Here is a 12,988-nt window from a genome sequence, read left to right on the forward strand (position 1 = left end):
ATATGGAAATCTTGACACGAAGACATGAAAACGCTTTGAAATTTTGTAGTATTTTTTGCTTTTTTATATTTTATTTTGTATCGAATAAAATACTTGTACTATTGTGTTTATAGATTATTAAATAAAAATGGATTTTTGTTATGATTAATTACAAATATTATAGTATAAAAAAGATGCATATATGCACCTAAAACGTTGGTTTGTTTTGTTAAAATAATAAGAGTTTTTTTTTTTTTTTAAATATTCTAGTTTTTTTTTTAAAATTTATTGATTTTTAAAAATTTAGCTTTTAAAAGAATGCAGTTTTATAAAAAAGATTACAGTTTTTTTTTATTTTGAAAAAAACTACAGTTTTTTGATAAAATTACAGTTTTTTTTGAAAAACCTACAATTTTGTTTTTTTAAAAATGCAGTTGTTTTGATAAAATTACAGTTTTTTTTTGAAAAAAATTAAAAAAATTATAATTTTTTTGTCAATATATTTTTTTTAAAAAGTAATGTTTTCTGAAAAAATTAAAAAATCTCCAGTTTTTTTAAAAAAATCAAAAATGATTTAAAAAAAAATCCGTCGTTTGATTTATTATGTTAATTTTTAGAACTTTTTTATTAAAAATTAAATATTAAATGAAATTGGTAAGATGACGATCATGCATTTAATGAGTTAATTTTGATGTAACGCTCCATATTTAGTTCTCAGGTTATCGGGAAAGTATGAGTTATTAACGGATTTCAAACCTCCTCTCTCTCTCTCTCTCTCTCTCTCTCTATATATATATATATATATATATATATATATATATATATATATATATATATATATATATATATATATACTAAGAAAAGATTAAAATGCCTTTCCCGGTTTCATCTAAATTTTTTTGACTTCACCAACTCATCAATAAAGAGCCGAAAGTAGAGATGCATTCAAGCCTGACATTTCTTTTGCCAACATCCTTTTTACTCTTTACCTGTGAGAGTAATTGAAAACAAAGACAAAATTGCAAAAATGGTCCCTATGGTATGCATTTTTTGGGGGTTTTAGTCTAAATATCGACTTTTTTGAATTGATGGTCCTTTTGAGCTAGTTTTCTTGCAGTTTTGGTCCCTGTCCAAACTAAAAAGACTATTATACCCTTAATGAATTTATTTTTCATTTTTCTTCACTTTTTTTTATTATTATTATTTTTATTATTATTAAATATAATAGTGGGCCCACTTATCCACCCCACCTCTCTCTCTCTCTCTTATTAACCCAGATAAAACCTCCTTCCCTTTCAACAACCCACCAACCTGTTATATTACCCAAGAATCACTCTTAACCAAACCCAAATCGATGTTGAATAGAAACTCTCAAAGAAACCAAGCTTGATGATGTTCAAAAGGAAATCACGTACATCTACGCCATCTACCATTTCTTCTTCTTGTTTCACTCGATCTCAGTGCTCCTCTTCAGCAATGCATCTTCTTCATTTGGATCCTGAAACCGATCATGTATCCCATCGCTCTATTCTCTCCTTTGTTCTCTATAAGAATTCTTCATTTTAAATATTCATCTAGGGTTTGTGCAGGTCAATTCGATACTTATAGGTTATCGTTTTGAGTTTTAATTCTATTGATGGAAAATTGTTACAGTTTATGGTATGACATATTGATTTGGATTTTGGAGCACACGACTATTCGATTAACAGGGTGTTTGAAGTTGAACCAACGGCTTCAGAGTTAAGGGATCCATCGAGGCCATGACTTATGACTATCATGGAGATAATTATCACCCCATCTCTAAGAATTACAACAATACAACCATTTTACAGATGATATCTCTCAATGGATAACCAGGTTTCAATCTTTTATCTATTTCTTCAAGAATTGCAACCATTTTACAGATCCAAGCATGAATAACTTTATCTGTTTTTTTCATAGGCGACATGCTTCATTTGTAACAACCTCATCATCATCATCATCCATATTTAATCACATTGTTTCAATCTTAATCTCGTTAAAGTAAGTTTTGATTTTATTTTAGGGATTTCGTGTTACTTTTCAAGGTTATGAAATTGGTGATGACGTATTTGATTTTTGTAATTTCTAATTAAGAATATGATGAATTTTTTGTAATTTCTGGTTAAGAATATGATGAAGATGAATATGGTGTTGTTATATTTATTCAGTGTGTATAAGAGAGAGAGAGAGAGAGAGAAGTGGGGTGGATAAGTAGACCCACTTTTATATTTAATAATAATAATAATGTTAAAAAGTGAAAGAAAAATGAAAAATAACTTTATTAAGGGTATAATAGTCTTTTTAGTTTGGACATGGACCAAAAGTGCAAGCAAACTAGCTCAAAAGGACTACCAATTCAAAAAAAATCAAGATTTGGACTAAAACGCCAAAAAATACAAACCACACGGACCATTTTTGCAATTTTGTCAAAAACAAATATTAAATGCTAAGTTACAACTTTGATCCTTAAAATATTTGACACTTGATAATTTTGGAGGCAACATATCGGATTATCACTTTATTCCTAGCTAATGATCATTTTTGTAAGTATTCATAAAGAATATAATTGATATAATTATAAACAAAACTAATTTTGTTTAAATATATAACCATGTTGAATATAAAAATACAAAAACGTTTATACCAATCTATGTTTTAAATAAAATAAGATTAGAGTAATTAACTTTAAAGTTGAAATTTCAATTTTTTTAGTAGATAAAACTTAATATGCATGGTATTTTTGGTTTTGTTAAATATTTTCAAAATATCATATTTTGTGAAAATTGTTATAACATTACCCGTCAATTAATGAACTGTACCCGATTACTTTGAAATCAGATATGGAAGTTTAAGAGCCTATCCGTTAGTCCTTACTCTAGCTAGATGGTGACGTTTGAGATGGTTGAGAAGACATCTCAAAGAAGACCTAAATTTTATAGCGTTTGAAATCAGCCATGGCAGATCCTCCAACCCATTTCTTCAAGTTCATCCCTGCAGGCTTCTTATTCAATCTTGTAAGCGTCTCCAATTATGCAACATATGCTTGTACAAATTTTCACTTACAGATCATCAATGTTCATAGTTTTGCATACGCTATATTCTTTATACATATCCCTTCTTCTCACAATCACATTATGCTGTATATATGCATTTGCAGTCGGTTCCAAGCGCTTTCTTGACGAATCTGAACGGAAAGAGATGCTTGAAAGCGATACTGAGACATGGCCGTCACAAATGGTCGGTAGACATTGACGATGGGGTTTTTGGTGACGGTTGGAGGAAGTTTGTGACAGAGAATGGAGTGCAAGAGTTTGACTTTATTGTGTTCAAACATCAGGGAAACATGGTGTTTGACTTTATGGTGTTTGACCAATCTACATGTCAAAAACATTACACAAATCTATTTGACGAATTGGACGAAGAACCTCTTACAGAATCTGATACGATCTGTATACATAGTAAGCTCAGTATCTAGTATACATATATGGTTTGTACAATTTAGTATCGTAATTTCGTTTCCATAGCAGTTAATTCATTGGTGGTTGCTTTTGCCTTTTTGGTCCATAAAACTTGGAAATATATTTCGAGTTTGACATTCAGTCTTGTGTTGAAATGTTGATTGAAAGGACGGAAGAAGCTAAAAAAGCGCAAGAGGAACGATTATGCATCTCAAGACAAAGAAATATTTCAAGTTGATGACAGTGGCTGTTTCGAGTCCAAAATTACACCTTATGTTATCAAGAAGTCAAGATTGGTTAGTCCTCAACTTCATCTTAGATCAAATGAGCTGCTTTTCAACTTTAATTTGATATGATTTGTTCATTCTTATAATAATATTCTGATTACTTGAACCGGATTTCATGGAAAACTATTATTGGATCAAAAAGCTTTTGTGTTAAACCCGGAATATAACAATCATTTTTAACTTGAAACTAGTGATTGGTTGGTTTGACTTCAAAGTCAACGTATCAATAACAATAGTTGTACATGTTTTTGCAGCATGTTCCGATTAATTTTGCAAGATCAAATGGATTGATTACCCGGTGGATACACACACCAGTGTATCTAATGGATGATACACAAAGGACATGGCCAGCAACACTCACAAAAACTAAAACAGAGCTTTGTATAACTGGTTGGCGCGAATTCATTGTAAAAAATCACTTGAAAGTCGGAGACGTGTGTAGGTTTGAGCTTATTAAAAACGGAGAATTGCCTGTTTTCAAGTGCTATAGTATGTATCTTTCTCTCCCCTTTCGTATATAGCTATTTAGGTTTCGATGAATGTAAGTTGTTAGTTATCAACCATTCTGGGTTAAATGAGAACAACAAGATGGATTCATCAATTGTTAATCCACCCGATTTGTTTGTTTATTCAGATACAGGAAAGAATTTGGTGGAAAACGATATTCAAGAGAAGGGAACTAGTTCTTCGACTTTTACCAATCACCCATACTTCATTTCAACTCTCAAGCCTACTACCCTCAAAAGATGGATTCTGGTAACTTTTAGAGCCTATAAACTGTACATATTCAATATAATCATTTACATATTGTGGTGCTTCTAATTTCAGTATCTACCTGCTGACTTTTCGAAACCAAATGGTTTAAAAATTGGAGAAATGATTCTTAGAGATGATAAAGGTCGATCATGGAAAGTTCATCTCAACAAAATGAATAGAACATCTTTCTATCTTGGAGGAGGTCTCAGATCTTTTCTAGTTGCAAATGGAATGAAGGAAGGTGATGAATTCAAGTTTGAGCTCCTCGAAAAAGAGAAGGACAAGTCTCCCATTGCCAACTTTCTGTGTATACCTTTTTTTTTTAATCTTGGATTTAGTTTATATACACTTCATAATAAATTTGAATGATCCAAGGCAAGAAAAAACAGATTTAATTTTTATATTCTATTTCGGATGCTCAGTTCTTAAAAGCAAGCAGCAGATTAAATCCCATAAAGAAGAAAAACTGTCACGGAAGGAAGGTTACATTCTTTGTGAAGAAGATGGTCACCCATACTTCATGGGAGAAGTGAAGTTCTGCAGCATAAGAAAATCAGTTCTGGTAACTGAAAATAATTAAGTTATCTTTGTGAGAGAAGAGGGAATATTTCCTACTAACAAATAACAATGGTGTTTACTGTAGTTTCTGCCAATCAAGTTTGCAAAGTCGAATGGATTAATGAATCCCAGAAAGATGACTCTGAAAAATGTGGAAGATGAAAGGTCGTGGACTGTGGAGTTAGAGAATTATAAGAATAGATACTATTATATAGGACAAGGTTGGAAAGATTTTAGGGTTGCAAATGGACTGAAGAAAGGGGATCGTTTCAAATTCGAGCTTGTCAACAACGGGGAAAACCCCATTGTAAACTTTTACTTTGAAAAAAGCTGTTGAAGCTACTAGACTTCCCCAATCAATGGGCAAAAATTCCTTAATTTGACATTTAACATTTGTGTATATATATGGACAAAAATTCCTGTTGGTTATACAGAGGGGAATTTTCTACAGCAATCTGAATGATTGATTAAATGATCGGGGGGGTGTTCACATACACTTAACATGTGAATACACTTGTTATTCTTGATGAAGCTTATTGTGTATCTGAATGGCTGTTTAGAGTTCATTTTAAGTTTCCATCAATTTTGAGACTTCAATTTTACAAAAGTGTATGCATGTGTGTTAGACTTTGGATTTTATATTTTATTGATGTTCAGGTTGTTTAATGATTAAATGATAACTACTTGCATATAATTTGTACAAAAAATGGAAAATGAAAGATGAGTACTTGAGTGGAACCAGAATTGCATATAGCATACAGGCCATGAGTGGGATGTGAAGGGTATCATATATAAGATTGAATGGAAAGGCAAAATTGTCGTTTGAATGAAAAAGACAACGGTTTTATATAGAGTTTTGCTGGAACTTTTCTGTTGTCATTTGGGGCTGCATAGATTGAAATTATAGGCTGGAGAAGCATAAAATCGTTACTGGACATATATAAAAGATTCCAAGAGCTTTAAACAATGAATTATCCTTGTTTATTCTAAGTAAAACAAACAACGCAGTCAAAGGGGATTTGTTAAAGCTTCTTTTTCATTCCACATATCAAAATGTAGCCAAAAACCAAATATGGATTCTATGTCAAGAGACCTAAAATACTTAGTAAAATAGACAAATGAAGGTTGAAAAGATATACAACCTGATTAACCATGATTTACAACCTGGTTAACCAAGAGTACTAATTGTCCAATACATGACTCACTTCTTCATACATGTTTGGGTAAATTGGACGAATTAACATATAAAAGGCAAAATACAATACACATTCGGGAACTAAAGCTATTGTAATCTATAGTACCTTTCAAGGTGCAAATGTGTATTCATAGTTTAAGCCAATGATGTAATGCTTTTCATTTGAGTTTTATCACTTGGTGAGCATTCAATTTAAACTAGTAAAAGACTAAATATGGACATACCTATCCAAATTAAAGGTGGGCATCAAAGTGATAACAATTAACAATGATCGACTCTAAAAGAAGCTACATAAAGAACTAAAAGAAGCTACATAAAGAACGGTTTAAAAAGGCAAAACTACATAAATGAAGATCAATTTACTAGATGTGAAAGAACGTAAAGCAAGAGAAACAGGTCAAAATAACAGACAACATAGAGCGCTATGGGTTGAAGGAAACAACTTCATGACTTGAGTTTTTCTTTTTGCGGTGTAATCTGGGAGTGAGGGAAAGATTTCTGAAGGGTTGTCTGAATTTTTAAGAGTGAATTTTTAAGAGGGTTTGAATTTTTGTGGTGAATGATAAAAATAACCATTTTACCCTTCTGTATTAGTTTTTGTTGATTTCAATATTTTCATTTTAAAAAAATAACCGAACCAACTCTTTGAATAATTATAATTTATTACATCAAACGAAAAAGGCTCAAAATTAGACTATTTTGATTACAACATCAAACGTTCAATATATATTAGACCAAGTTATAAAAGTAGAAAAAACCATCTAGCATACAAAATTGTTGGTCGAAAACTTCCTATTTAATCATAAAAAAATCAGGCAAGGGCATTGGGTATTGATTATAAGTCATTAATAAACACATTTTATGTGTTTGAAACTTTTTACACAACTCTTATTTCACCTGAGTGCAAATCAATAGAAATACATACATTTTTCCATTGGAGTCCCTATGTTCCAGCTTCTCAGCATCCGGTTCATGAGTTAACATTGGATAAAAATCACAATTCTTCACCTTCATTAGTAAAACCACGTTTGAAGTCAATAACAAAAAAGTTTAGCATGATAACGTATCACAAACACAATGACCATCCAAATAATGTCATAACTACATCTCCATTTTCCAATTAATTAAGGGACTTTACATACAAACTAGGATATGCCAAATTCATAATAATAGTCTTCCGTGTTCTCTATGATCATGATCAGACACAAGTTATCCACTGTGAATTTACATATGTTATCAAGTAGATAAAAAGAAAATAGTTGTGAAGATATTTTCATGCTTACCTGCACTATTATACATAAGACTCAAAACGGCCACAACCCTACTATATTATATCTGACCCAATATTCCTTGTAATGCTTGTCATATAGGGAAATCATCCAAACTATCATTGTCATTATCTACCTTTAAGAGCTCTCGTATTTTAGATTTGGTGTTTTGTGACGTTTGGGGGGCCTGCTCCTGTTACTTCTTCTGATGGACACAATTATTTCTTATTGTGTGTTGATCATTTTACTCGTTATATGTGGATATTTCCTCTAAAACAGAAATCTGATGTTTATGCCACTTTTAAGAACTTTCTTGCTATGGTTGAACGACAGTTTAACACCAAACTCAAATATGTGCAAACAGATTGGGGTGGAGAATTCTGAAATCTCTCCAACTTTTTTTCTCCACTTGGCATCATTCATCGTCGCTCATGTCCACACATAAGTGAGCAAAATGGTTTTGTGGAACGCTGCCATAGATATGTGGTGGAAACAGGGCTCACTTTACTAGTTCAATCTGGCGTGCCATCTCGTTTCTAGCATCTTGCTTATGACACGGTTGTTTATCTAATCAATTGCATGTCGTCTCGTACTTCGTCAAATGTTTCTCCTCTTGAGCACGTTTTTTTTTTCACAAACCAGATTTCTCCTTTTTACGTGTTTTTGGCTGTGTGTGTTATCCTCACCTTCGTCCATACAATAAACACAAAATGTATTTTCGGTCTCTTTCATGTGTTTTTCTTGGGTACAGTCCTACTCATCATGGTTATAGGTGCCTCGACCCCACAAATCGATCGCATCTACATAGCCCGTCATGTTCGATTTGATGAGCAACATTTTCCCCTTCTTACCAACCTCACCCATACCACCTTCGCCTTCCCCTTCAAATTCGTATGTCTCTAGTTACCCTACACCCGTTCCATCACCTGATACTACTATACCTACCACCATTCCATCTGATACACTCGTTACATCACCCTACTCTACCATACCCACTACCACTCCTACTAACAACCCTCCTACTGAAGACTTTCTTTCCAGCCCCTCTTCCTCCTCACTGAACCAACCTACTGCTCCCATTAGCGAGCCGACTGCTATTGTGCACACCGATCAACCCCAAACCCGTGCACGACCACCCAATCTTCGTCAGAATCCCAAACCACGGGTTCCCTTTAACCCGTACGCATATACTACCAACACCCACTCCTCTGATAGTGAGCCCACAACCTTTGCCAGTGCCAACAAATCCCCTCAATGACGGGCTGCTATGCCCGAAGAATACGCAACCCTAATGCGCAATGTCACATGGTATCTTGTTCCACATACTCCTAATGCAAATGTGGTTGACTGTAAATGGGTGTACAAACTTAAACGAGATCAAGCAGGCAAAGTGACTCGTTACAAAGCACGACTTGTCGCAAAGGGGTTTAAGCAACAACAGAGCATTGACTATTTTGAAACATTCATCCCCGTTGTTAAAGCTACTACTATTCGTACAGTTCTTTCTCTTGCCATTACACAAAGATGGACACTTAGACAGTTGGATGTTCAAAATGCATTCTTGCATGGAGAACTCAATGAGACAGTGTACTTACGCCAGCCACTAGGGTTCATTGATTCTACGAAACTTGATCACCTCTGTTTACTTCACAAATCCTTATATGGGCTAAAGCAGGCACCCCGTGCATGGTTTCATCGGTTGACCAAAGCTTTGCATAACCTTGGGTTTCAAGGATCCAAAACCGACCCTTCACTCTTTATTTATTCCTCTAAGGACACACTTTTATATATGCTGGTATATGTTGATGATATCATTCTTACAAGTAACAATTCTATTGTCATTGATAAGATCATTAACAATCTGAGTCAAATTTTTTCCATTCAAGATTTGGATTCACTTTCATATTTTTAGGGCATTGAGGTAGTTCACAAGAACTCGGACGTGATTTTATCTCAAAAAAATATATATCCTGGATCTACTTCAACGAGCAAATCTCTCACATGCAAAACTAGTACCATCTCCGATTACTACAACTGCAAATTTATATCCTGGAGACAGTCCCTTGTTTGACAATCCGGTTCAATATCGCCAAGTTGTTGGTGTCCTTCAATATGTCACCTTATCACGTCCAGACATTACCTATGCTGTAAATAAAGTTTGCCAGTTCATGCATTCACCGACTGAAAATCAATGGTCCGCTGTGAAAAGAATTCTACGATATCTTCATGGGACATCTGATTATGGGCTTCTCATCAAACAAGACTCGAGGTCTATTATTCATGCCTATACTGATGCCTACGCCTCATCTTTGTGTGCTTTCTCGGATGCAGACAGGGCTGGTAATCTCGATGACCGTCGATCCACCAGGGATATGCCATTTATCTTAGAAAGAATCTTATCTCGTGGTCAGCTTGAAAACAACGAACTGTCTCTCGGTCATCAACGGAATCCGATTACAAAGCTCTAGCTGACACTGTTGCTGAAATCATGTGGCTTGAAGCTCTTCTTAGAGAGCTAAAGGTTCCAATGACATCAGTCCCGATTTTATGGTGTGGCAACTTGGGTGCCACATACTTATCAGCTAATCTTGCCTTTCATGCCCGTACAAAACATGTTGAGGTTGATTTCTACTTTGTCAGAGAAAAAGTTGCTGGAGGGAAACTCTCTATTCAATTTATTTCCACTCATGATCAGATTGCAAACATTTTTACAAAGCCTTTATCTTCTCAATGATTTGCTGATTTACGGTCCAAGCTGCAGGTCGTTACCCAGCCTTAGCTTGCAAGGGAATATTGGACAGTTTGTAATATAGCTAAGTAGTAGAAGGGTAAAAAGTGTAAATATCTACTCTCTCTCTCTCTCTCTCTCTATATATATATATATATATATATATATATATATATATAGGGTTAGGTTATTTTGTTTTTGTTAAGTATTGTGTGCCTATGTAAATGATTGTAGGCCAATCATTTGTGGTAATTTAAGAAAGTGATTTTCTTTTTAAATTAAATAGAAAAAAATCAAATAAATGGGCTTTAATCAATTGACCGATCAATTAAGGGTAGAATGGTATTTTGCCCCGTCATTTAATTAGGAAACGGTGGATAACTATGGAAGTGATCAACCGATAATCCCAAATATCTCGCATACTCACAAAATCAAGAACCCAGATCCTTAGGAGGTTGAAAAACATTCTGATTTATTGTAATCAGTCTTCAAAATCGGAAAATCCTTTGAAGGTTTTTCTTATAAATATCGACATTTAACCCTAGAAGACGAAATCGACATTTGGGGGCTTATATTAACGGTATTCTGCAACAATGAGGAGTACACGATCCAGTTCATTCAAGTCAAAGTTCAAGAACACAGTATAAACGACGTTGAATCTTGAAGATGACAATGATGATTTCGTTGCTGAACCTGAAGGTAACAATTTTTTTGTGGTATTTAATGTTTATTTGGTTCGAAAAATGTAGTAGAGTTTAGGAAGTGTATTTGAAATCATTTATGCATGTATGATTTGTGGTCTAGAAGAAAAATGTGTCATTTTTTGGTATTTTCTTAAGAATCATTACTGTTAAGTAAAGTATGCGTTGAATTTTGAATATTATGGTACAATGAAATTATTGTGTATGTTATTCTGCCAGAATGTTCTGTTTATATGAACCTAACCATGGTTGTTATTCTGCTAGAATAAGTATACTTGTTTTACTGGTTAAAATTGTAAACTAAATTACTTTATTTAAGTAGTTAGTTAGCATTTTATATAGGTTTTAAATTCTAATGAAATCACACTTTGTATATGATTAATGACTTAAACTGAAAAAATCGTAGTTCTTGTATGTGGAATAAGTTTACATGTTTCATATTCTAATAGAATGTTCTGTGTATGTTTGATGTATTTGTTATTCTGCTAGAATAAGTCTACTTGTTTTACTAGTTAAAATTGTAAACTAAATTTCTATATTTAAGTAGTTAATTAGGAGTTTATACAGATTTTAAATTCTAATGGAATCACAATTTGTAGACGATTAATGACTTAAACTCAAAAAATCATAGTTCTTGTATGTGGAATAAGTTTACATGTTTAATATTCTAATAGAATGTTCTGTGTATATGAACCTGAACATGGTTGATATTCTGCTAGAATAAGTCTACTTGTTTTACTAGTTAAAATTGTAAGCTAAATTTCTATATTTGGGGGCTTAATTAGCAGTTTATACAGATTTTAAATTCTAATGGAATCACAGTTTGTAGATGATTAATGATTTAAACTCAAAAAATTATAGTTCTTGTATGTGGAATAAGTTTACATGTTTCATATTCTAATAGAATGTTTTGTGTATATGAACCTGAACATGGTTGATATTCTGCTAGAATAAGTCTACTTGTTTTACTAGTTAAAATTGTAAGCTAAATTTCTATATTTAAGTAGTTAATTAGCATTTTATACAGATTTTTAATTCTAATGGAATCACAGTTTGTAGATGATTAATGACTTCAACTGAAAAAATCATAGTTCTTGTATGTGGAATAAGTTTACATGTTTCATATTCTAATAGAATGTAATATTATATATGAGTGTGAAATTCGATTGTATGAATCTGATAGAATTCTAAATTAAATGTATTCGATTCTAGTAGAATTAGCCTATTTGTTTTATTAGTTAAATCTGTAATGAAAATTTATCCGTGTAAGTAGTTAATTAGCATAGCATAAAAATGTTAAATTGTAATTGAATCAAAGTTTGTAGATGATTAATGAATTAAACTGAAACAATCAAAATCTTATATATTGAAATAGCTTACATGTGTAATATTCTAAAAGAATGTAATGTTGCATATGAGTGTGAATATCGATTATATGATTATGGTATAATTCTAAATTAAAAGTATTTGATTCTTATAGAATAATTTAGTTGAATACTGTAATATGTATGAAAATAAGTATTTCAATATTGAGTGGGTTATGTTTCAAACTAAAATTTATGATGTTTTTGTAGTGTATTTTTATATTCTGTTAGAATTCATTATATTATAATATATTTGTGTGATATTTATTTTTTATTCTGTTTGAATCGGAATTTTGCATGTATGATTGTTTTGTTATAGAAATAAATTTTTAATCTGTTATAATATAAGGAATATCTTATATTATAAAACATTAATGCCAAATATCTAATACTAAACATTATACTATCTATTGTATGTTGTATCAGAACAAATTCAGGAAGAAGAACATGTGAACGGAGAAAGAAGGTCAAAGAAAAAACTTGATAAATCAGTTGAACGAAAGACAAGTCCTAAATCTTTAAATGCACTACTTTTGGAAAGAGAGAAAGGTCGAAGAGGCAATTTGATAGAGTTCCAATTGTAAACCATTTAAAAAATAAGGGAATTGCTGAATCTGTCAAAGAGGAACAAGAAGATAATGTTAGAAAAACAAATAAGGAATACCCACCTGGT

General features: G+C 32.4%; 1 protein-coding gene across 1 annotated transcript; it reads left to right on the forward strand.

The window, feature by feature from the left end:
• The first annotated feature begins 2,832 nt into the window (after positions 1 to 2,832).
• Positions 2,833 to 5,590, forward strand: LOC145088357 (B3 domain-containing protein REM14-like). Its single transcript, XM_079026672.1, has 8 exons — positions 2,833 to 3,014; positions 3,158 to 3,458; positions 3,627 to 3,754; positions 4,000 to 4,234; positions 4,380 to 4,501; positions 4,574 to 4,808; positions 4,924 to 5,063; positions 5,145 to 5,590. The coding sequence occupies exons 1-8, from the start codon at positions 2,955 to 2,957 to the stop codon at positions 5,394 to 5,396; spliced, it is 1,473 nt and encodes a 490-aa protein (XP_078882798.1). The 5' UTR covers positions 2,833 to 2,954; the 3' UTR covers positions 5,397 to 5,590.
• The last annotated feature ends 7,398 nt before the right edge of the window (positions 5,591 to 12,988 follow it).

Source organism: Lactuca serriola, chromosome 1 (genome assembly GCF_051521515.1).
Source record: "Lactuca serriola cultivar US96UC23 chromosome 1, Lser_US96UC23_V15, whole genome shotgun sequence".
NCBI lineage: Eukaryota > Viridiplantae > Streptophyta > Magnoliopsida > Asterales > Asteraceae > Lactuca > Lactuca serriola.